This window comes from Glycine soja, chromosome 20, assembly GCF_004193775.1.
Source record: "Glycine soja cultivar W05 chromosome 20, ASM419377v2, whole genome shotgun sequence".
Classification (NCBI taxonomy): domain Eukaryota; kingdom Viridiplantae; phylum Streptophyta; class Magnoliopsida; order Fabales; family Fabaceae; genus Glycine; species Glycine soja.
In genome coordinates this window covers 8401418-8428208 of record NC_041021.1, presented here as the reverse complement: position 1 = coordinate 8428208, position 26791 = coordinate 8401418, and the positions used below count along the sequence as shown (strand labels likewise).

Genomic DNA, 26791 nt, shown 5'->3' with positions numbered 1-26791 from the left:
ACAGTCTAAGGAGGATGAAAAATCAGGAAATTAAAAATAGACTTTCTCTCACAAGTAGGTTTCACACAACTCACCGGGACAAGACAAAGTCATTGGCTTACTGTACCATGATTTCATTCAGACAGACTAACCTTTTCCTCTCTTTGTTGTGATTCATACTCCACTACTTAAACTGACATTTGCCTTTATGGAACCAACATTCTCACAAAAATTGGTATGCAAAATTTCAAATGTTTGAGTCCTTCATAGAAAACTTTGGCAATGACTTCATAAATATCATGCAATTTTTATTCAATGACTGAATTTAATCTACTAGAATTAAATTGTTGAAATTAAAGAAAAATAAAGAAAGATAAAGAAAAAGAAAAACTAAAGACAATAAACATAAATAAATGAAAATAAATTATGGTAAAAAATTGGGTCTCAATCTTGTGTGGGCCCTGGATCCCAAGCTCCATGAGCATCACTAGTGTCCACAACATAATCATCATCAGCTTCAACATCTGTGGCATCATCATCAGCTACACCAAAGGTGTCACCCCCCTTAACAAAAGGAAGTTGGACTCCTGGCCAAGCAACCTGGGCTATGAATGCCTCTGGTGTCACCATGGGCTACTGGAGGGAGAGATGATGGAGACTCTGCATCAGTAGGTATTGCCCATGGTGGAGGCTATGCAGCATAGGGAGGAGCTGATCTGATTGAGAAAAAGGCATAAAGGTCTGGTCGACAGGTGGAGGAGCAGGTGGAATGTCTGGAGTGGCTCGGGTCTTGACCTGTTTTGGCCCTAGAAGAGTATGTAGGATTCTCAACTGGCTTGGCTTCATCTTCTTCTAGAAAAACAGAATTTAGGTGCCCCACAATGAGGTTAGCTTTTTGCTCAATTTCCTCCACCTTAAAACAAGTCTTGCTATCACTAGGATGCTTAATTCCCTCAAACAAGTTGAATGTGTCTTTCTGGTCTTCCACACTCATCCCCAAGTTACCCTTCCCCATGTCCACAACACACTTTGCAGTCACCATGAATGGCCAACCCAGAATCAAAGGGATCTCAACATCTTCAATGTCGATGATTACAAAGTCCACCAAAAAAGTAAGTTGATGGACTTTGACCAGGACGTCTTCAACTACCCCGAACGGTCTTGTGATGGAGCGGTCTGCTAGCTAGAGCGTCATCCTTGTAGGTTCAATCTTCAGGTTTCCTATTATCCTGTACATAGAAAGCGACATCAAATTGATACTTGCTCCTAAGTCAATAAGAGCCTTACCTACGGATACATTCCCAATAGAGCATGGGATGGTGACGCTTCCTAGATATTTGAACTTAGGAGGTAGCTTTTGGATTACTACACTGCAATTTTCTTCCACCATAATGGTTTCATTGTTAATGTACTTTCCCTTCTCTATGAGGATGTCCTTTAAGAACTTTTTGTACAATGACATCTGCTGTATGGCCTCTCCAAAAGGGATAGTAATCTCCAGGTTCTGGAATATGTCAAGGAACCACTTGAAATAACATTCCTTATCCTTCTTTGATGGCACCGGAGGGTATGGTATCTCCTCTGGTGAGGCTGACAATATCTCTCTTTTGGCCTCCCGAGCTAACTGGCTCTTGGTCTTGGTCTTAGTGGTTGAGACCTCATCACCACTCTCCTTACTCTTATCTTTTTCTCCCTCTTCTTTCTTTTCTCCTTCCTCATCACGCACATCCTCCTCAATTCTCTTTTCCTTCTCAACACTTTCCCTCCTAGTGAAAATTACCTTGCACTCCTCTTTGGGATTCTTCTCGGTGTTGGCTCCAAAACTGTTAGTGGATCTTTCAGCCATTTGTTTGGCTAATTGTCCCATTTGTATCTCTAGGTTCTTGATGGATGACTCTGTGCTCCTATAGTTGGACATGGACATATGCATGAATTGATTCAGTGTCTCCTCAAGCTTGTTGGTCTTTTCATAAAGATCAACCCCTTGTTTGGAATTCTGGACAGGTTAACTTCTTTGCTCCTTGTTGAACTGGTTCCCCGGATGATTCCTTCAGCTTGAGCCATGTGTTAAATTCCTATCTTGGTTGAATCCTAGTGATCCTCCTTGGTTGTAGCCTTGGAATCCGTGGTGATTTTGAGCTCCCATGTAGTTCACCTCCCTGGAAGAATCTTCTTAGGCTATGCATTGCCTTGACTCGTGTGCTCCACCGCAGATGTGGCATCCCCCTATTTGCATGATTGAAAGGTAATAGGGACTTACTGCTTGTATTTGTTGAGGGAGCTTGCTGAGGGGCTCCGTTAGGGCCTCTATCTTTTGGGCCAATAACTTGTTTTGGGCCAGTGTTGCATCTTGGGCTGTGAGTTCCAGAAGGCTCCTCTTTGTTGGCGTGTATGCTTGATCATGAAGGATGGCATGATCACTGACCGCCATGTTCTCTATCAGCTCCATTGTCCACTCTGGTGTCTTTAGCTTGATTTTTCCCCCTACGGATGTGTCAAGGAGTTGCTTTGACTATGGTTGCAGACCATCTATGAAAATGTTTAATTGCATCAGCTCACTGTACCCATGTGTAGGCGTCTTTCTGAGTAGTCCATGGAAACGGTTGAGCGCCTTGTTGAGTGATTCATCAGGGAATTGATGAAATGAGGATATTTCCATCTTTCCTTCAGCAGTCTTTGACTCTAGGAAGTATTTCTTTAAGAACTTTTCGACAATTTCTTCCTAGGTCCTCAAGCTATTGCCTTTGAAGGAGTGTAACCACCTTTTTGCTTCCCCTGCCAAAGAAAAAGAAAAGAGATTGAGGCGTATGGCATTCTCGGGAACACCGACTATCTTTACCATGTTACAAATTTCTATGTAGGTGGCAAGATGAGCATAAGGATCCTCATTTGGTAGACTGTGGAAGAGGTTTCCTTGTATCAGCTGTATGAGAGAGTGAGAAGAAGATATGTTGGCCGCTTGAACCTCCGACCTTGCAATACTGGTGAAGAATTGTGGGGTAGTTGTATTAGAGTAGTCCTCTAGTGTCACTCGTTGTGCATGTTCCTCTTCCATTTGATAATAGCTTTATAGAGAGGGTGGAGGTGAGGGTTGACTACTCCCTTGTATTTCTTGCTCTCTTCTTTTTCTCGCAGCGTTTTTATGCCTGCAAGTAGCTTTCATTTTTGGATTAAGTGGAGCTAAATCTTCAATTGTAGTTCTCCTCACATACAAAAAAACAAGCACTATTGTGCAAATTATAGAAGAAAAAGAAGGGAGAAGAAAAATAATGATTAAAAATTATAAAGTAAAGACTAAAGAAGAATTAATACTTACAAATTGAAAATGTATGGCAACCAAGTAAGAAGAACAAAATCCCCAGCAACGAAGTCAAAAACTTGTTAACAGTTTGGCAAGTGTACCAAATGTCGAAGTAGTAAAAACTCGGAAGTCCGAGTGTTGATTTCCGTAGGGACTTTGTTTTGTACTTGTGTTGGATAATTTCCAATTTATAAGAGGAAAAGATAAGATGAGGTATAAAAGATAAATTTAAAAGAACATGGTATAGAATAATAACTACTAATAGAAAACAAAAGAAATAATAGGGAATTCAATGAGATGGGAATGCTAGGACCTAGCATGCCTTATTTACCTAAGATGTATTATTTGTGATTTTTCTCTATCAACCATGTGAATTTATCCTACCCACATCTATTAGAATACTTGTCCCTAATGTCTTATGATGACAAGCCTATTTTACCTATCTATCTCCCAAATGTCTTTGCAAAGATTCAATAGATAAAATGCATGAAGTTCTAATTCTAGATGCTTGCTTTGATGCATGGGCATAATTTAATCACTCTATGTGTAACAATGATTTTATTAAGATACTCTTTGCTTTTAGTTCTATTAGAAATTACCCTCTGTCGAGTGATTAATTCCTAAAATAAATGCATGCAAGACCTTCCTTGTATTTCTATTAAGGATTACCCTCTGCCAAGCACCTAACCCCCAAAGATGATGCAAAGATGAATGATGCATGAAATTAAAAGTAAGAAAGGATAATAGGAAAGAAAACACCTGTCTGCATTGATAAATATGAAGTGTACAATACATCTTTCGGCTTTTTAGGCCTATCAGACCCTAACTAAGGGTTTAGCCTCTCATAGCCATAAGGGGCCTTACACTAGAAAAGAGGTATAGGAACTGATGGAGGAGAAGGGATGGAATAAGGGAATAGAGAAAATGATGAGAGAGAAGAGAGAATTCCCTAAGGGATAGTTCTCAGGCTTTAGGTGTGTATTAGAGTGCTCTGAGATCTAGTGTGTCTTTTCTCCTTGTCTTGACTCCCTTTTTATAGCTGCTGGAGTGGACTTGGGCTTGACTCCCTTTTTATAGTTGTTGTAGTGGACTTGAACCTGATGCCAAAAATCTTCCTTGTTTATATTTTTGATATTTTCTAGATCTTTTTTTTTATTTTAATCCTTCCTTTTCATATCTGCAAGCCATAAATAAGAAAATTCAATTCCTATCATTTAAGCCAAAAATAACTCCTAAATAAATATTTTTAAAGATATTTTTAATATATTTTTGTTATAAAAAATAACTCATATTTTGCAGTTATCATATACACTGTCTTCTTTCCATGCTTTAGTTGGATGTAACTTGTGTCTTTTTTACATATAGGACATGCGTGGTGTCCTTTGACACTATATCCACTCAAATACCCATAAGCAGGAAAGTTTTTAATGGAGCAGAAAATCATTGCACGCAACCTGAAGCTCTGCTGAAGATTCCCATCATACACATCAACCCCTTCTACCCACAATTTTGTTAGGTCTTCAATCAACGGAGCAATATACACATCAATGTCATTTCCTGGTTGTCTTGGACCGGCTATCATCATAAACAACATAATGTATTTTCGCTTGGTGCGCAACCAAGGAGGAAGGTTGTAAATCATTAGCAAAATAGGCCCTGAACTATGGCTGGAGCTCAAGTTACCAAAAGGATTCATTCTGTCGGAAACAAGACCAGGCCTTAGGTTTCTAGGATCTTGTCCAAAATCCGGATACAACTGATTAATTGTCTTCCATTGGGGAGAATCAGCAGGATGACAAAGCAATCCATCAATTTTCTGCCATCTGTATGCCATGTTAGATTTTTTGCGTCATCTGCATTAGCAAACAATCGCTTAAACCTTGGTATTATTGGAAGATACCACAAACCTTTGTTGGATGATCGTTGTTTGTGGTTGCATCATCACTGCATTCGTCAGACTTCACCTTGTAGGGTGAAAGCCCACATGTAAGGCAGTTGCGCATTTCGGCAAACTAATTTCTATACAAAATACAATCATTAGGACATGCATGTATTTTCTGGTATTCCAAATCCGCAGGACATAATATCTTATTCACCTCATAATGATTCTTGGGTAACGTGTTATCTTCAGGAAGCATATTCTTCAATAACAAAAGCAATTCAGTGAAGCTTTTGTAACTCCAACCAAATCTTGCCTTCAAGTTCACCAAAGCTAACAACCTCAGTAACCGTGTGAAGGTTGTGCATCCCAGATACAATGGCTTCTTAGAATCAGTTTCTAATTTTTCATAATAAGGTGCATGCGCTTGCGTAAAATCCTCTTTCCCAAGATCGCGTAACATGTCTTTTATACGATCTCTCACTTGTACATGAACTGCCTCAGTCCAAGGGATTGGTGACATTTGTGGTAACTCACCATGCCATATCCATTTTGTATAAGTAGAACTGATACCGTCACATATATGATGTGCTCTAATGTCATTTAATGGCTGTTGTCTCCCATTCAGACATTTAACACATGGACTAAGATATTTTCCACCCATTTCTACTGCATTATGTTGCACAAATAGCAAGAATTCTTCAACTCTATTCTCATACTCGTCACTTATTCATGCTGCTCTCATCCAACTTTGATCCATGTTTGGTGTACTTTCATATGGGGTACATTATCCGATATGCATGAAAACCTCTTTTTTTGATAAAAAGGTGTGACACTATCCTTTTCGGAAAGACTTTTTTTTTACTTGATTCATATGTACAAGTTAAGTAGGTTATGTTAAATTTGATGAAATTTCGACAGTATTTTGCATTGATCTCCAAGTACACGACATGAAAGCGGTGACATGAATTCACCATGATCATGTATGCATCCGGAGAACAAAGAAAGATGTACTAAACTGAAATTCAGTCAGAATTAACACAACATACTTAACCTATAAGTATGAATTAAGTATAAAGAAATTAGTCTTCCCAAACTGTCCAAATGAATAATTCAAGATTCAATACAACGATTAATACAAACTGTCTGTATTAATCGTTGTATTCAATCTCAAACTGGGAACTATGGTTCGCTCACAATGTAGACAATTGTAATATTAAACAATACTTATATGTGAAGTAGTAACAAAAACTTTGGGTGCAGTAGGGTCAGTGATAATTAGATGAGTTTATGTTCAGCCCAACAACAACAAGTTCTTTGGGAGCCTTAACTTCGTTACATAATTAAATAGTAGTACCAACAAGCAATACAAATTGTTTAAGCTAAATGTAGGAAACCAATTGTCAAAGAAAATTAATTCAAACACACTGACGATATATGTATTTATCATGTCAAAATTAATTAAAGAACTATTCAATTAATTTTCACTCCATAGACCATGTTGGACTTGAAGTCCATTACCACTAGTTGCTACAGCTCATGGTGCTTGTCTCACTATTATCAGCTTTTGCAGCAAATATTTTTCCTCATGATGTTCAACGCTTGTCTCATGCTTTCTATTTGACTCATCTTCCAAGGATGTTGGTGTATAAACATGGGGATTATGCTATGGATGCCATGTTTTGTTCTTTAAGGGTATGTGATGAATTTGGCCAAGGCAAGTGGCCAATCTTGTCATTGGAGCAGTGACTTGTGATTCCAAATAGCCTGATTTCAGGCCTGGACTGTATCACAAAAATTTGAATTTCCTCCCAAATAACAACATACCGTCTTCCTCTCAACCCAAGTGTTTTTTATAGGCAACATGCCTTGTTGCAATCATTATCTCTGCATGTAACTAACTAAACTATCAAATTATTCTATCAAACTAACTATAGGGGTTAGCAATGAATCTTGAGCTTGACCCTGAAATTCGATTGTATTTCTTTCTTATGTTTTTTGTTTTCCAGGTAATATGAAATCAAAAATACATTGTTTTTTGCAAGAACAAAGAATAGGAAGCAACTTATACCCTGATTAGTGTAAAACCAATTTAGGATAGGAGACCAGATTTTTTGGCAATAAAGAAACTGGGTTAGCACATTTCCAAGTGGAATTATTTTGAGGGACTAAGGAATGATATTTCAAGCATAAATTTGGCAAGGATCAGAATTTATCATTCAATTGTCATTCACAATTCAGAACATGCTGCACAAAATGAGAGGCTTTGTAAGTTTTTTCTATTAATTTTTACATAAATCTGTATTTCAGCATGAATACCTAAGCATTCTATAGGAGGAACATTAAAGAGGTTGTCAAAAAGGTTAAGTTGTAAAGAAAAAGCTATTTTGTTGCAAGGATTTGTCAAACAATGAATTGATAGGGGAGGTGCCAAATTTTTTTGCACAACCACCACAATTAAAGATTCTGTAAGTTGCGGTTTGTTTAAGCATTGCCACAAGATCCTTTTTCTTGTCACATTTGTGTTAATATATTTAACACATTAAACCATGTTTGTAGTAATTTGTAGAGGAATATGCTCACAGGTTCCATTCCTAATAGTCTAAAGGAAAAGTCATCAAACAACTCTTAGCAATTGAGGTTTGCTCCTAGGCTATAACTACACACAACTTTGTTGGAATAAAATAAATAGTCCTAAAGACGAACATAATTATAGAGTTTGTTAAATCCCTTAGCAACATTTGTTCTTCACCCTCTATTGTTTCATGCTTTTTGAAACATCCTTTGTTATTTGACTAGTATTTAGAATTAGAAACAATAAGCAGCTAGCCAGCCACTAGCAACACCAAAATTACGAGAATTTTAGAATTTGTTACTCTTTCTGAATTTGTTACTCTTTCTTATTTAGCCTTTCTTCTGTTTAAAAAACACTAATACTCTTCATGATTATATAGTTTTTCACCCCATTCCATAATTCTTCTATTATCATCAATCTTATGATAATTAATTGGCACTTGGCTACATTCCAGTCTGGATGGAAACCTTTCATCCCTATCAAATAGGGTTATGCAAGAGCAACAACCAGAAGTTTATTATTCCATTAGTCGCATCTATAACTACATTTATTGCAGTGGTCATCATAATATCTATCATAGTTATGGTGATATGGAGACTTGGAAAAAATGGAAAAGGTAACCCCTAGAATAATTTTTATCATATTACGTGTCTAGATTAGGTCAATATTTATTTATTATATTAAGATACTGCTGTCATTTGATAGGCCCAATCTATCTGAAAATTCCAACAAAGGATCAATTGCAACTCCTAGAGTCAGTAAAACTAGCAAACTAGTATCCAAGCCAAAATCTGAGTCACCATCACCTTTGCAAAATTCACGGCTTTCTGTGGAATGATCACCTCGATCCGTGAATTCAAAGCCCACTGTTGAGCGAAAATCACCAAGACCCTCTGCCACCCCACCTGATGTAAGTTACAAATTGCACTTAAGGTCTCATCTTTCTTTGAGATTTCAGTCATATTTTTCTATATTGTCAAATAGTTGCAGCACTTGAACTTTTTTCTTTATTTTTATTTCTAATTGTTTGATCAATCATTTAACTTCCTAACATCTCAAGTTGCCTTTAAACCTTTTTTGCTTGAAGATGGATCACTCAACCAATTAGTGCTAAACTGCTAATTATTTGACATTAATGCATGACTTCTTACCCTTTGTTCTGAGATGTTCAATATCTGGTTGGAAACTGCTGGGGATGTTTCTTTCATTATTCCTTATAGCTGATTTACAAAAATATTTTAATTAATGTTTCTTTCCTTTTAAGGGTATCTGCACTTTGATCTGTGTGTATATATTCCTTGGTTTTGTCAGAAACAACACGCTAGAGTTGCAAAGCGTTTTGAGTTACAAAATCAATTGAATCTTGCTCATCAAGACCTAAAGAAAACAAAAGAGTAGCTTATTTAGGTTGAGAGTGAGAAGCTAAAAGCAGTAGATGACTTGAAAGAAGCACAAAGAGTGGATGAGGAAGCAAATGAGAAACTCCTGGAAGCATTGATTGCTCAAAAATGCCCTGAGGAGAATTTTGAGATTGAGAAGTTCCGAGTTATGGAATTGGAATAGGCTGGAATTGAAACTGTTAAGAAGAAGAAAGAAGAATGGCAGAAAAAGATTGAAAGTGTGAGGAACCAGCACGCATTGAACATGGATTCTCTTCTCTCCACCACTCAGGAGCTTCAGCGGGTTAAACAACAACTTGCCTTGACTTGTTATGCAAAGAACCAGGCATTGAATCATGCTGATGATGCAACTAAAATTGTCGAGATTCTTGCAGAGAAAGCAGAGTTTTTATCAAGTGAATTGATGCGATTGAAGGCCTTACTGGATTCAAAAGTGGAAACAGAGGCTAGACAAAATCAACTTATATTGAAACTTAAAACAGATATAGAAGCTCTCAAGGAAGAACTTGAAAAATCAAAGGGTTACGATGATAAGTTGTCAGAGAGAGAATCTTTTATTGAACTGCTTAATGTGGAGCTTGTAGCTTCGAAGATGGATGAATCTTATGCACGTACCCTACTAGAGGAGTGGCATACAAAGGTAGAGGAACTAGAAATGAGGATTGAAGAAGCAAACAAATTGGAGATATATGCATCAGAGTATTTGGAATCTATAATGAAACGAGTAGAAGGAAACAATGATTTGTTGCATGAAGCAGAATCTGAAGTTGATACTCTTAAAGAGAAGGTGGAATTATTAGAAATGACAATTGGGAGACAGAGAGCAGATGTTGAGGATTCACAATGCCAACTTTGTAAGGCTAAGGAAGAAAGTCTTGAAAAGTCAAAGGAAGTTGAGGCTCTAACATCTGAACTTGAGAGGGTTAAGGAAGAGAAAGCACAGGCTTTGAATGATGTAAAGCTTGCTGCTTCTAGTGTTCAGGCCTTATTAGAAGAAAAAAAAACCTTTATTCATTAGTGAATTAGAGAATTCTAGGGATGAAGAAGAAAATAGTAAAAAGGCAATGGAAAACTTAGCTTCATGCATTACATGAAGTATCTGCAGAAGCTAGACAAGCCAAAGAAAATCTACTAAACATCCAAGCTGAAAGTGAAAGCGATGATGCCCAGATTGAAGACTTAAAGTTAGTGTTAAAAGCTACTAATGAAAATTACTAGTCCATGCTTGATGAGGCACGATATGAGATTAATGTTCTTGTATGTATTATTGAAAATTCTAAGAGTGCCTTTGAGAACTCCAAGGCTGAGTGGGAGCAGAGAGAGCTTCAACTAGTTAGCTGCATAAAGAAAAATGAAGAAGAGAAGGTGTCCCTGGAAAAAGAAATAAAAAGATTGCTTTATTTGCTTAAAGAAACTGAGGAAGAAGCTAATGCCAACAGGGAGGAAGAAGCTTAGTTGAAGGAAAATCTGAAGGAAGTTGAGGCTGAGGCAATCCAACTACAGGAAGCTCTTAAGGAAGCAACAACTGAGAACATGAAATTGAAGGATAACTTATTGGATAAAGATAATGAGTTGTAGTGTATGTTTCAAGAAAATGATGAACTCCGAATTAGGGAACTTGAATCTATTAAGAAGGTGGAGGAGTTATCTAAGTTGCTGGAAGAAGCTACAACCAGAAACCACCACACTGAGGATACTGTTTTTTAATTAAAATTGAGAATGTTGTTTCTATCTCAGTAACCAAAATTGGCTGCGATAATGTGAACAGACCAAATTTTCAGTGTTGATAAAAAAGAAAACCGGTTGTGTAGCAGATAAGGTCAACAAACCATACAAAAGATTGGAAAAATATAGAAACTAAATCAAAACATCAATTACATTAGTTATGTCAAGACAAACCACATTAATGTGTACACATAATTTGCACCCTTCACATACATGGAACAAAATACTATGCAGGGGCATCAGATAAGAAGCAACTTTAAAAGGATTCAAGAAATATAAAAACCATTAAGAATGCATTTAAATATGTACCTCAAAGACTGACAAGTGATCTTTTGATTGCAATCATCACCTGAATGCATATAAGAAATGAATTATTAGGTAACACCCAATGTTCCTGTCAAGTTCCTAGTCTATATGAGAAGTGGGACACATCATGTTAATTAGTTAATACTTACTACAATGACCTTACCAGAAATCATATGACTTGTTCCATTTTAACTTCTCAACCTAAATTGAAAACCACTGTTAATTAAAAGGGCATTGCAATGAGAAATAATGTAAGGGAGTTCATGCCATTCACTCATCGTATTAAAACCGCAACTGGTCATGAACCATGCCCATGCTCAAGCTAAAGATAAAACTAGATAACAAGGGTCTCCTATAATTTTCAAAGAATCTGGTTGAACAAAACTTCATTGCAAGAAAATACAAGTTACCCTAATGACACTAGGGTGTGTAGCAATGTGTACAATGTGAGCAACTCAAAGTCAACCAAATAGTCTATGTTGACATTTCTCATAGAATCTCAATGTCAAATAAATCATTCGTGGTACATTCCCAAATACTAAGCGTTCTAAAACCTAATCAAGGTACCCAAACATGCCCTTATTTCATCTTACCTGTAAGGGAGCAACAAATATACACGGTGATGGACGGCGTGACTGACGGAGGGGCGAGAGCTTCCTGTTGTGACGATGTCGAAGGAGATGCAGTGGAGAGGTGAGGGAAGGAGCTGTGGTAGTGCGGGCGCAATGTGCAAGGAATTAATTAACGTTCCCAATAACAATGACGATCTTAAACTAAAAACCGCCATTGTCTCTTATCATTTTATTTACAAGTTTGCCACTAACATACATTCTAAGACAGTTCCTTATAATTGTCTTAGAATGACCGATGTAAAATACAAATTTAGCCCTCTTAATTACAAAAACGTTATCACCTCACATTTTAAGATGGTCCCCGATAACCGTCTTAGAACGTGTGTCGTAAAATCATAATATTTTAGTAGTGAATATGAGCCGAAGTATGTCAATTAAAAAAATAATTTCTTATATATGAGTGAATGAATATTGTTGAGGCGCTATATTAATTTGCTTATAACACCAGGATAAGTTTCTAAATTTAGAAAGAAGGCTCATAGTCCAATTCATGAGGTGATGACACGTGTATAATACCTGAAAAACTTTCCTTGGAATATAAATTCATTTTTATTAAGTATGGATAATACTACTCATTCTCTAGATCAAGCATGACAAATAGATAACCACAACGGTGTTTAAATATAATAACCAACAAATAATATAAGAAACAAAAAACTATATTCTCATGGACAAAAAAAGGCTTCAAGCTTCTTAAAATCCTTACCTATTTCAATCTCTACAAAATTGAAACCCCCCGCCTGGATGACATCCTCTTGAAAATCGTAGCCAGACGCCATCCTTCAAGCCTGATATGAAGTGTTTATTTCATACCATGTTAATAGAGGAAAAAAAGGAAATCACAGGTAGCAAGGCAGCATAGGTGGATCAATGGTTATATATCTGATCATGCTTTATTGTAACGTTAGATTCAAATCATATAGCAGCATATGTAATTTTCTATGAAGTCTAGATACCTGATACGGCACATATACAACATGACAAAGGTACCACACGACACAAATATGAAGATATAACATTTATTTTGAAATTAAGAATATGATACGTCCTAGATACATTATTAAAAAAATTATATATGAATGCAAAATAAAAATAAAATTAGTACTGCTGTTAAAATATAATTATATTTATGATCTTAAGCGTTGTTAAAATATATACTATAAATATGTAGATTTTGTTTTAGCAAACTCTCCAAACATAATTGTTGAGTGACAAAATAAATTTATTCAATGAAAACATAATTTGAGCAAAGTCAAAAACACATAAATGGACTTTTTTTTATTATAAAATCCTAAATTTAAAACAAAAAAAATTATAAAATATTAAAAATTCAGAAAGCGACTAAAGTCGTATTAGAAACAACTCGGTCATATCAGAGCCGGCTCAAAATAGCTTAGTCGTGTCTTACAATTCTTTTCAAAATTTTAAAATAAAAAAATAAGATACTTCTTGAATACCTATATGGACATATCAATGTCTACACATGTACAATACTTATACTTTTTATATTTTTGGAGTCACAGAACTTCATAGGTCTTTTTGTACAAATATCTGAGCACAACTTGTGCTTGAGTATTTTGGTTTTTCTATTAATAATACTTGCTTTCCTAGCTTTTCAAAAATTAAAAATATGTCTATTTAATATATATTAATTAGCTTATCTCTATAGTTTTTATTAGAGCTAGAGCATAACTATTTAGGCTTATTGCAAGTCTCGGTCATTAAAAGTTGGTTATGTTAGTAACAGTTGAATTTCAGTTATTAACAGCTGTCATTTATTTATTTTTGAGAATAGCTGTCATTTAGCTAGGTTCGTTTTTATTTATACTATATATCTACTATTTCGAATCATGCAATAAAGTATGTGATGGATATTATATATGTACTACAATCTAATATGAACTTAGGAGCATTGTTGTTCTCCTTTTCTTCTATCCTTCATTTTTTGCTCTCGTCTAAATCCACCTTTATAGAATTAAATTTTTCCTAATTTTTAAACAAAAGTTCAGTTATCAATTATTTACGTAAATGCTCTTTTAAAAAAAATAAAACAATAAAGCCCATGTTCATTTATTAACTTAATCAATAAAATAAGATGGACTAAAGCCCAAAACTACCAAAAAAAAATCCCCAAACTGCAATGCTGCCATATTAATATTATATATTTTTATTTTCTCCATCTTATGAACTCCGCCCCTTTTCATTTTATTCATTTTTATTTAATTCCATTGTGTTTATTTTTTACAAGGCATTAAGGTTTAAAATTAGGAACTAATCCAAACTACTTAAATCCCCCACTACTGGATCTAACTTAGTGATTATGTTTAAACCGTGTTTGGGTTTAAAACCATAATTTAATTATGCCAAATGATTTTATTTTAATACCCATCAACATGTCTATATATTTAGAAATATTTTTTTTAGAAAAGTAATTAAATATATACTAATAAAAAAAGTTTGTTGAAAAGAAAAATGATACCCTAAACATAGACAAAATAGGATGTAAAAAATGATGATCTGTTACAGAAAGCATTTTCTAGTTGGAGGAGCTAACAATTTACTGTGCAATACCTAATCAAGCTCCTTCCAACCGCAAATTAACTAACTGCAAACTTGTAAACTCAGATTGCACCTTGGTGTTTCCATATATCTAGTTGAACGCCAATTCTACTTTTCCTCCTACATATCTTATTCACTTCGTTTTCTTTCCATCATAATTAATTCATTTCATCAATTAATTGTTCCTACCTTAATTGTGTCAAGTCCTTTTGCATGCAACCAAGATGAATTTGATCAATCAAACAATCTTCTCTTCAGCCACGTTCGCGTATGACATTCCTCTAAAGAGACATGAGATCTACAACGTGTGCATGAATCAGCCAATGAAGATAATATCTGATGGCATATGGACTCCAGAAAATGGAGCAATACCTTCAGAATCTGCATTCACAGTGCTTGAGCTACAAATAGTTACCATTTTTGTCGTCACGCAAGGCTTTCATTTCATTCTCAAGCGATTAGGGATCCCTTATTTCGTTTCACAAGTAATGGTATGAGTCATTTTTTTCCATGGTCATCGTTTTATTTTTGGAATGTTTAATTTAAATTTCCATTAATTATTCCGAGGCTCATTTGAGTTTTGTTATCATACATTGTTATGCCAAAATGGATATCATATTTAGTTTCCTACATATATAAACCTGTCATTATCTAGGCATGAGTCCATCGATCAAACACGTAATTAAATAAATAACTCTTGCCATTCCCTGTAATAACTTATGACAATGTCGATGGAGCTGTTAGGGAAATTTATATAATCTTTTTACATGTCCGAATTGCTGGATTTTTCTACAGTTTTATTAGTCAATTGTGTAGTTTTAAGAATTGATAAAAATAAATTATTGTCTTTATTTTTTCTCGGTTCATGTTACATACAATTCCCAAGAATATACTCCAAGATGGGCCAGATGGCTACGAATGCCTTTTTTGTTTTCCGTTTCATCATGGTTGTAAATAAGCTGCACGTCTCGGGTTTACTATTATTTAATTTACTTCATGCAAATATGGCGAATTTAATTTTAAATTTAGTTCTCATAAATAAGTTGTCTTCAATGAGTTAACTTCATCCCTCATAAATTTTAAAATAGATCCTATCACCATTTAGTAATGATATAATATCCATCTAAACATGTTACGTTGTATATCATCTTAGATTCGTAATTGATATGTTATCACTAAACAAAAATAAATAATGACATATTTAAATATGTAATAACTTAACTACTTCAAAATTCAGCCATCATCACCATCTAAATCTCTAAAAGCTAAATAATCAAGCATACAGACACATTCATCTCAAAAAAAGCATACACACATATGATCATGACCTAATTAAACCCTACCTTTCCATTTCTTTCAGGCTGGTTTTCTTCTAGGTCCATCAATTCCCACAGGACCCTTCGAAAAGTACAAGAAGATGCTATTCCCCTTCGGAAGTCCAGACATCCTTAACACGTTGACAGGGTTAGGGTACTCATTCTATCTCTTCATAAACTCAGTTCAAATGGACCTAAGCTTGATAACGAAGACGGGGAAGAAGGGTTGGGTCATTGCAGTTTCCTCCTACGGTATTTCCATATTTGTTGGCTTTATCATGTTGATTTTCTTCCTTCCGACATGGCAAGAGCTCCTCAACGAAGACGTTTCCTCCGTCCTACCCGTGGTCATCATCTCTCAAAGCGGTTGTTCCTTCGCTGTCATCTCATCCTTGCTCAATGACCTCGGAATCCTTAACTCGGAACTCGGACGCCTTGCACTCTCCATAGCTTTCATCACCGATCTCGCAGGTAAACTCAAAATCTAATCAACAAAAAACCCAATAAATTGAAAATTTAAATTGCTTAATATTGAATTAATTTTAAATTCTAAGTCAAACTAATTTAATGTAGGAGGAAATAACAAATTTGAAGTAGTGATTAGATTTTTTTTAACAGGCATATGATAGTAATTGGTATGTTTTGTTAGTGAAAAAATTCGAATCCATGACCTCCTTATTCTTAACCATCAAACCACCTTAATTATCACTACATGAAGTAGCGATTAGATAATTAGATTCTTTTTGCTTTAAAAACCCATTCAATCTAATTCGCTAATGCAAACACCTGATCAGTTGTTATTTATACATATAAAGAAGGTTGCTAGAGTACACCTTGATAAATATAGGATGAGTTTTGGTAGAATCAGTTTTTTTTGGCCAATAGTTGCATATGAATTCTCATGAAATCATTACAGAAGAATTGCCGTGGGTTCATTAAATCGGAACTCATGCAACTATTGGTCCAAAAACTAATATACAAAACCCTTAGTATCATAGAATTTATGTTTTACATATTAAAAGCTGTGTTTTTCTCCCTCTTTTCCATGTATCCAGTGGCAGAGATTCTTGCAAGCAGGGGACGTCATGGCCCCCCAAGTTTTTTCTTTCCTTTTAGCATATAATTTTCTTTATAGATAAAGCTATAAATAATTTTAAATATTTATATTTAATCATTTACCCCCCCCCCCAAAAAAAAAAACATTTTGGAGCAACATCCGTCAATGTATCTGATTTCGCTTTGGTGTCCCTTATCAGGTGGAATCGGGGCAGGATTTGGCGCCGACTTTCTGAAAAGCCTAAATTTGGATTTTTCTATCCGTCTTACAAACATGGTGGCATTTTTCATTTACCTAATCTTCGCTCCACTACTTGGGCGTCCAGCAATGAGATGGGTTGTGAAGAACACCCCAGAAGGCAAACCCGTGTCTAAGACTTATATCTATGCCATCGTAGTGTTGTTTTTGGGATTAGGTTTCTTTGCAGGGTATTTCAACCAACCCTTCTTGGTAGGAGCAGTTATATTAGGGCTTGCTGTTCCTGAAGGCCCTCCTTTGGGGTCTGAATTCGTTTCCCAACTTGAGTTGTTCTCCAACTGGTTCTTGACTTCGATTTTCGTCACGTGTAGCACCATGAAGGTCGATCTCAAACAATGTGACTCTCTCTCCTTCGTTATGGTCATATGCTTCTTCGTTATAATGGTCTACTTGATTAAGTTGGTGGTGTGCATGGGAATTTGCCGCTATTGCAAAATGCCCTTCACTGATGGCTTCTGCCTTGCTCTCATTTTGAGCTGCAAAGGTGTTGTTGATATATGCTCCTATGTCCTGGTCTACGATACAATGGTAATTATTCAATCACTCATATATGCATGCATTTTATTAAAACAGAAATAAAAACTACTTGCATTACCTTACATATGCATAAGTGTCTCATGTCAGTAACATGTTTTTTTAAAAGATACCTTTTTCAAGTTCTCACTATATATTAAGTAGATCTTATATGAAGTTGGCTTAACTAAAAAATGCGATTCCGGCTCCCTTTTTAGTCGGGCTTATATCAATTTTATTTATTTAATAATGTAAATTTTTTTGAAAATAAATATATTAAAGAATACATTTCTCATCTTGCAATTAATTATAGCATATGACTATTTTGGTGCTTTGATGAAACATACTATAATTGGATTGGTTTTGAAACTATTAATTACATCAAATTAGTGTCCTATCCTAATTTAGGTCATTAAGACTTAGTAAATGAATTCCATATAGCACAATTGTAATATTAAATGATCATTTTGATTTGATTATAATTATGGAATTAATTAGTGTGAAATATATTTTTTGAAAAAAAAAATCTTAAAATAATATTATATATTTAGACTGAATAAGTAAATTTAAATTTAATTATTTATTAATGTTAATGAGTTTAGGTTGTAATACATTTTAGATAAAATAAGTTTAGATTTAATTTTAATTAGAGAAATTTTACTTTATATTTGGAAGAATAAATTAGACATTTACTTTATATTTGAAAGAATAAATTAGACATTTATTATTTTATCTACAAATGTAATGGTGTAATACAATGATAGTAAAAACAAGTTTTGTTTGTAATACTGGACTTAAAACAAATCTACATGTGAAAGATTTTAACTTGTTCAATGGATTTCTTTTTCATTTTTTTACACCTATCTTAACATTCTTGTATGCTAAAAGGTTAATTAATGAGAGAATTAGATGTGGATATAGGGGTAATTAAGATGCATTAATTGATCTTTGTTCGATTGTTGAACTAATGATTAACTAACGTTAACCACTTCAACTATTGCAGTCACAAAATAAAGGTACAATAGCTGTTACGATCATCTCAGTGTTGCTTATGGGAACAACTTCGAGGCTTGGTGTGAAGGCATTGTATGACCCTTCAAGGAAATACGCAGGGTACCAAAAAAGGAACATTATGACCTTGAAAAACAACCATGAGCTTAGGGTTGTTGCGTGCATCCACAAGCCATTCCACATGAATCACATAAAAAATATGCTCCAACTTTGTTCCCCTGCACCAGAGAACACACTAGTGGCAGATATTGTGCATGTAATGGAGCTAGTAGGAAGGTCCAATCCAATTTTCATAGCACACAAACTTCAGCACAAAGTGGGGTCCTCCCACAACTACTCTGGGGAACTAATTGTGGCCTTTGATCTTTTTGAACGTGACTATGCTGGTTTTGCCACTGCCAACACCTACACTGCCATATCCCCAACAACCCTAATGCACGAAGATGTTTGTTACCTTGCTTTGGACAAAAATGCAGCCCTAATAGTCCTTCCATTTCATGTGAAATGGGGAGGGGATGGGTCAATTGAGTCAGAAGATAGCAACATTAGAGCACTTAATTCCAAGGTTTTGGAAAGGGCACCTTGCTCAATTGGGATTCTTGTGAACCGTGGCAATTGTGGGTTCAGCTCAAAAAGTTACAAGGTTGCCATGATTTTCTTGGGTGGACCTGATGATAGAGAGGCCTTGTGCTTGGCTAAGAGGTTTTTGAAAAACCCTGAGAATCAGTTGTTTGTGTATAGGTTGCTAGCACATGACCACAATATCTCGGATTGGGAACACATGATTGATAATGAGGAGTTGAGGGAGGTGCGTGGAGCTTATTTTAAACTAGAAAATGTGACATATGAAGAGAGGACTGTAGAAGATGCATCCGAGACAACATGTTTCATCAAAGATATAGCGAACAAATTTGATTTTATTGTAGTTGGGAGACGCAATGGGGTCAAAACTTCCCAGACATTTGGGCTGGAAAATTGGACTGAATATTCGGAGTTAGGGGTTGTTGGTGATTTGCTTGCTTCACCGGATATGGAGACTAGGGCTTCAATTTTGGTTGTGCAACAACAACAGTCAAGTTTGTGTCATGATGAGTGAATGACACTAGTTGGCATAACTTTTTGTTGTTTAATTTTGAAAAAAAAATCCATTTTGTATAATTTTTTTAGGCTTAATTACAACTATTTTGATTTCAAGTTCTAATGTTGTAGCTCATTTTTCCCCTCCTTCGTTTTCATCCATGATCACTTTTTGCTACGAGTTCATCCATCCATATAATTAACATCGCCAAAATGTTAGGTGTAGGTGAAAATTAATACAGATGAATGCTAGTGTACACCATCTTTATCAACCCTAAAATTCATCTAGTTCACATAAGTATAACATACATCTTATACGTACACTAGAATGGATACTCTTTGGCTGCCTCCAGCTGCATGCGCTACAAAAAATTAAATCATTAGTGACAAAAATTGCCAAAAATAATTGTTACTAATTTTGGTGTTACTAAAATTTCGGTGACAATTTTAAAAATTACATGTAAATTACTTTGTCACTATTGTCAACTTTTTTTGTAACTGATCCTAAGTGTTGACATCCATACATAAACCATACCGAACATGATAATATACAATTTTATTGCCTGAAGAATGAAATAAAAAAGAGGGAAATAAGAAAGCTTAGAAGTAAACATAGTGTAGTGTCGGAAGATCAACAATCGTGAACTTTAACCCTCACTTTGCACTCCACATCTACACATGACCATGGCTGAAAGTTTTGTAAGGCCCGAGGCCAAGGCTTCTTTTCTCTTTTCCTCCTTTGTCTATGCCATTCCAAGGGTCGCGCTCATGTGCAGATCAACTCATTTTCCCGTTAGACTCTTGTCTTGAAGACCACCACACCAACAACGTCTTCTCAACACCTCATCACCATTCTTCATTTGCTAGCCTTGGAAAAATCCCACTCCTCCCTCCCGCATTCTCCTCCTTCTCTCTGAAACCCTTAATTCCAATCCGAATGCTTTCCAATTCGACTATGCTAATGTCATCGATACTAAAATTTGGCTTTGTTTCTACTAGTTTCTTAGTGTGATGTGATTTGCGAAGTGTTTGGCTTGGTGTGATTCTTGCCTTTTTGTTGTTTTGCAGTCGAGAACTGGTTGTGTCAAAACCAGATGAGGGATTGGAGAAGAGTCTCACAATGTTGGTGTAGGATTTGGGATTTAGGGAAGAAAAGGTATTGAGAAAGGAGACTGGAGAAGGGGAGTGGTGTATCCATGTACATTTGAGGGGTGCAAATGCACCTAACTTTAAGAATAATATTGAGGTATATATTGTTGTAAAGACAAATATCACAAGAAGACAGTTGAATTGTGATTTAAAAATTTTCACAAACCTTTTTTGAACACAAAGTTATTGTCTAAAAAAACTCTAACAAAGCATACAAGGTTTTTGCAAATAGGCAAAGTAAAACGATGCTTATTAGATTTTGTAAACATTTTTTAGAACCAAAATAAAATTCTAATCCCTAGTTAGTTAAACAGATAAGAGATAAAGACAAGGCAATGAAATTTATATTGTTTTCTCATTACCATTTGAGATTACGTCAAGTTCTTAACAATCCATCAAATTTTCACTAACTCATAAAGTTACAAGTATTGTTTACTGTCATTTTTAACTCTTACCGAAAAGCATACCCCAAATCTTTTACAACCCAAGTATTCTTTTTCTACCAAGTATTCTTTTCTCTAACTTAAGCACATTATCTTTTACTCTGAAGATATACGAAGTGTTTTGAGAGCTTTTTCCTAACTTATTAATATTACAAAAAAAAAGCTTGAAGATATATGAGAAATAATAAGAGATTCAAAATTGTTCTTCTTAACTTCAACTCTTAAAAGCTTCGAGTTTTTGTAGCTAGACTTCTTCAACAAGTCGTCATTGTCTCTAAAGGGTTTTTGTTTGCGTATGAGCTTGCATCTGAAGGTGCTTATTGATACATTAAATACGAGCATTAGATGCATGTCCAGTCCATGTTGATACACCACTCTACTTATCTTCCTAAAGCCACACTCTAGCAGTGAGTTTTAGAGGTCAAATCAACTTTAGAACATAGTAGATTTGATAATAGAAGGTACAATAGGTTGGCTTGTCTTTTAAGAGGAAAAGAGAGATTGATCTGGATCGTTCTCTTACTTCCTTGGTTTTGACAAATTCTAGAAGGATGTTCAAACATTCTTTACAAATAGAATCCCAAACACAAAGCATTAATTCAATATTAAATGCTTATCAGAACATAACATTTGTTTACTATCATATGATCCACCAATCGTAGATACAATGTTTTCATTTGTTAGGATTATAAGACGCAAATTTTTGACATGGTAATTATTTTCATCTAATCAAAATTATTAAAGAGCCTGGTTTGTCTTATAACTTAGCAATCTCTCCTTTTTTTATGATGCCAAACAAACATACGAGTTTTAAAAGATGTACATTAGAGTAAAGAGAATGTATATAAGACGCGAACAACCAACAATTTATTTTGGATGAAGCATAATGGGCATAAGGCTTTAGGGAAAGTTTGAGTAATTCACTTATTTTATTCCTAAAAGTTTTTACATCAAGATGGCATATTTTGTGGAGTCCATGAATAAAAGTATGAGAAGACAATGAATCAAAACAAATACTCCCCCTGAGAAGGATGTTTTCTTGGTCTGCTCCCCCTAGCTCAAATGATGTTTTCTTAATTTTTGTCTTGCTTCTTGATAAGCATATGCATCTTAATAAAATACTTACTCTCCTTTTTTATTGGTAGGCATCAAAACCCATGAATGATCTCCACAGAAGAAATCTTAAATCAGAGCTTATTTCGTGGCTGGATCTTCAACATTCTTCCTTCCTTCAAGAGCATCCTTAAGAGCTTCGCTTGTTCGCAAAAAATTTGCTTCTAGAGCTTCCACATAGGCCTAAGAAGGTTGAGGCACAAAGAGTTTCAAAATCTAATATGGGTCTTCAACTATATTGGACATACTAGATGGGTGAAGAAGAGGTTTGAAAAAGGAAGATGGATAATAAAAGAGTAATTGCAATCAGCCTCAGCAAAAAAACATGTTGTTCATCTCTTCAGCATGTTGGTGTAAGAAGGGTAGACAAAACCTTGATATCCTTGATAGAAAGAAATTATTTCATATTACCAATGAACTCTGTTTGTAGTAGGCTTCTCATCAGGTTCCAATTTTGAGCAATATTCCTTGAACTTGTGCATCCTCCTTAGAGTGTACCAATCCAAAGATGTCTTGTTGGCCTTCTTCTTGATAGCTTCAATCTCATGTCCAAAGGGATGATTGGGACAGACATTGATGAATCAAGTTTTTGGTGCATCTTCATCGTCTTCTTCTTCCATCTTCTTTTTTCCCATGTAACAGTTAGCCAAGAAGCAAGGAGTGCTAGGGGTAATGTTAGTCGTTTTTTACGACTAACTTTTGTAAAGAAAAGTTTTCCCAAATGTATATAAATCTCCCAATTTATGGTTCTTTTTGGTAGGATTGTAAATAAAAGTGCTTTGTTTTGATCTCTACTCAGTAGAAGCCTCTTTACATGGAATTAATGTTAAATTTTCTTTAATTTCAAGCAAAAAAGAGCTATTTTGAAGAAGTGTCAAAGGAGTCATCGCGCTAAGCAAGCTCAATGTGCTTAGTGCGCATCAACGGCTAAGCCCAGCACCAGCTCGCTTAGTGATTAAAAGGGAATCTGGAAAGACAACAGCTACGCAAGCACGCGCTTAGCGCGTTATTAGCTCGCTAAGCAAGTTGTTTGTCACTTTCCAGGCTTAGCGCGAGATTGGCGCTAAGCTCAAATTCACTTACTTGCGCTAAGCGCGAGAATGACACTAAGCGTGGCATCGAGATCAGGAAGCCCTTTTTAAGCCTGATTTGCACAGAAAAAAAGGGGAGAACTGTTCACTACTGAGAGGCCTGAAGAGTGTGAATTTCAGAGAGCGTAGAGCAGAGCAAGGGGCCAAGTTTTCATCTTTTAGGGAGATTAGTGAGTTTGAGTGATTGTGAAATTCCTAGAGGTGGAGGAGACATCCCCACTCCTTTGTAAGCAAGCAATTTCTCTTGATTCCTCTTCTTCAGTGTAAAAGGAGCTTCCTTGCCATGAAAGGCTAAAACCCTCAGTTGGGGATTCTTATTGAGTAGTTGATGTAAACTCTTTTTCATATCTAATTAAGGTTTTTTTATGTGTTTGTTGCTTCTATCTATTCTTATTGTATGCGTGCTTGTGGCTTGGGATAGAACATACTTTTTGCTTTAATTCACAATCATTAATTCCTGTTTGCAAATGCCTACTTACTTAACAAAACTTTGCTAAATGAACAAGTTCCCTGTGTTCGATACTCGATTCATTCCATTTTAATTATTTTACTTGGCGAGCCGGTGCGCTTGTCGGTAAGACCACTCCTATATAAAAACAAGTAATAGCAATTTGGAAGAGGGAGTAAACAAGTATTCTGGTCGAACAAGTAATTTTGGCGCCGTTGTTGGGGAATTTTTTCCATTTGGAAAGTTTAGTTTAGTTTGAAGGTGTTAGTCGTCTTATACGACTAACTTTTGTATAGAAAACATTTTCCAAAACTTGTATAGTTTCCCCAATTTACAGTTATTTTGTAGGGATTTGTAAATAAATCTTGTTTTATTTTTATAGCTGTCTCTAGAATATTTTCCAATGGATTTAATGATGAAATTTGTTCAATTTCATGATTAATGAGGCTAAGTCTTGAAGTGCTAAAAGTGGTAATTGCGCTTAGCTCACCATTTGGGCTCAGCGCGCATCCATCGCTAAGCGCAGCTTCAGCGCGCTTAACGCAATAGAAGAATCTGACAGAGCTTAAATATCAAGGCCGCGCGCTAAGCGCGATGGTTGTCCTTAGCCAGGCTTAGCACATGACTGGCGCTAAGCTCAAATCCACTTACTCACGCTAAGCGCAACAGTGGCGCTAAGCGCGACATCACGATTTCAGAGCCTATTTAAAGCTTGCTTTGCTCAAAATTAGGGTACAATGACACAAGGACTTGTATAACACAGAGTACACCACAAGTGCAGTACTTGGCTCAAAGGCAGAAAAAAGGAGCAACTGTGCAGAGAAGCCTAGGGTTCTTCAATTGGAGAAAGATTAGTGAGTTGTAGAGTGATTGTGAGGTGTTGAGAAGGGGAGGAAGGATCCCCCTTCTTGTGTAAGGAACAATTATTCTGTACTCTCTATCTCATTTATGTTAGGGTTTTTCTGTAATGGCTGGCTAAACACCCTTGTTGGGGATTTCTATGGAACAATTGTTGTAATTACTTTAATATCTAATTAATTGTGTTTTATGTGTTCAATGCTTCTTTCAATGCTTAATTTCTGCATGCTCTTGGTCTGATCACCCATTTGTGTGTACAGTTAGGTGACTTTAGCATTGGGAAATGTACTGTTGCCTTAGAACTTGATAGAAGCAGGACTGAATAACCACATTGCCAAGGATGGATTGTGGGGTTTTGGTTTTCTAAATATGCTGTTATGATAATGTTGTTTAAGTTAAGCCTAATCTTAGAAGAGGGATCTGCAGACGAAGCTTAGGTTAAATTAGTCTAAACCTGCGAGGGATCGATGTTTAGTATTTTAGGCTACAGCATAGAACACAAAAGCATGATTGATTAGAGAAATATCTTCATATGCATCAGCTGGTTTGTTAGAAAGACCTAACACTTTTACCTACTGCTGTCAACTTTAATTACTTACAATTTTACTATTTTTTTACATAGACTTTAGTTTAAACTCTGTTTTTAATCATCAACCATCAATGTTTGTTTCAACAATGCCTTATTTATGAATATAACTCTATCTAATACTAGTTCCCTGAGTTCGATACTCGGATTCATCCATTTTAATTTTAAATACTTGACGATTTGGTGCACTTTTTGGCGAATCAGATTTCCCTTGAACATATTTGTATGAAGGAAAATTGGACTGAAAAGTAACTGTAGGGGAAATCCAACAAAGTATTTATGGTGCTGTTGCCGGGGAAACTAGATTCATTAGAAGAGTTTAGTTCAGTTTTGCGGCATTTCTTTATAATTTTCTGTTTAATGCATTGATTCTTTTTGTTTATATTTTTGTTACTATACGTTCATTGTTCTTTTGAACTGGATAAATGCTGCTCTATTTTCTTGTATGCAAAGAAGATCTACTGCAGGTGATTTGATCCCCATTGATTTGGAGATTAACGCCACTTGTAGGAGGCATAACGCAGAGAGAATCAAATTTTTTTTGCAGGACTTGGAAGCAGCGGTAGTTCCAGAAGAAGAACCTCGATCTTCCGAGGCATCTTCTAGTTTTCCTGTTGCAGGGCATTCTCATACTGAAATTGTTGAAGAATCGATCATGGCTGAAGAGCCAAGAAAAGTAACCCTGGAGGATTGTCAAGTTCGACTGTGCCACAATTCTTTACCAGTATCGCACAACCAGAGGTTCAAGCCCAATCAATTACTTATCCTCCCTCTTTGATACAGCTGATTCAAAACAATCTTTTTCATGGTCTCCCAAATGAAGACCCATACGCTCACCTGACCACTTACATAGAGATATGAAATACCATTAGGCTGGCAGGTGTGCTTGCAGATGCAATCAGGTTGAGTTTGTTTTCATTTTCTTTGGCTGGAGAAGCTAAGAGATGGCTTCATTCTTTTAAGGGAAATAGTGTGAAGTCATGGGATGAAATTGTAGAAAAGTTCTTAAAGAAATATTTCCCTGAATCAAAGACTGTAGAAGGTAAAGCTGCCATCTCTTCCTTCCACCAGTTTCTAGATGAATTGTTGAGTGAGGCACTTGAAAGATTCAGAGGTTTATTGCAGAAGAATCTCACTCACAGTTTTTTAGAACCAATACAACTCAATATCTTTATAGATGGGTTAAGACCACAATCTAAGCATCTCTTGGATGCTTCAGCTGGGGGTAAGATCAAGATGAAGACCCCTGAGAAAGCAATGGACTTAATTGAAAACATGGCTGCTAGTGACATTGCCATTTTGAGAGACTGAGCCCATATACCAACTAAGAAGAGTTTATTGGAGCTCACATCACTGGACACTTTGTTGGCATAGAACAAGTTGCTATCTAAGCAACTGGAGGCATTAACAGAAACACTCAGTAAGTTGCCAACTAAGCTTCATTTTGCACAAACTTCACATTCTTCTATTTTGTAGGTTACAGGATGTACAATTTGAGGTGGAGCTCATGAATCT

General features: G+C 35.7%; 2 protein-coding genes and 1 pseudogene across 2 annotated transcripts; 2 read left to right on the top strand and 1 right to left on the bottom strand.

The window, feature by feature from the left end:
- Positions 1 to 670: 670 nt before the first annotated feature.
- Positions 671 to 2428, bottom strand: LOC114401841. The gene is made up of 3 exons (XM_028364425.1): positions 2240 to 2428; positions 1271 to 1942; positions 671 to 1162 (listed from the first exon to the last, which is right to left on the bottom strand). The coding sequence occupies exons 1-3, from the start codon at positions 2426 to 2428 to the stop codon at positions 671 to 673; spliced, it is 1353 nt and encodes a 450-aa protein (XP_028220226.1).
- A 5896-nt stretch (positions 2429 to 8324) lies between these two features.
- Positions 8325 to 10841, top strand: LOC114401840 (annotated as a pseudogene).
- A 3739-nt stretch (positions 10842 to 14580) lies between these two features.
- Positions 14581 to 26587, top strand: LOC114401839 (cation/H(+) antiporter 4-like). The gene is made up of 7 exons (XM_028364424.1): positions 14581 to 14847; positions 15717 to 16143; positions 16929 to 17515; positions 18504 to 19587; positions 20657 to 20744; positions 25787 to 26017; positions 26149 to 26587. Exons 1-7 carry the CDS (start codon positions 14581 to 14583, stop codon positions 26585 to 26587), a joined length of 3123 nt encoding a protein of 1040 aa, XP_028220225.1.
- Positions 26588 to 26791: the final 204 nt, after the last annotated feature.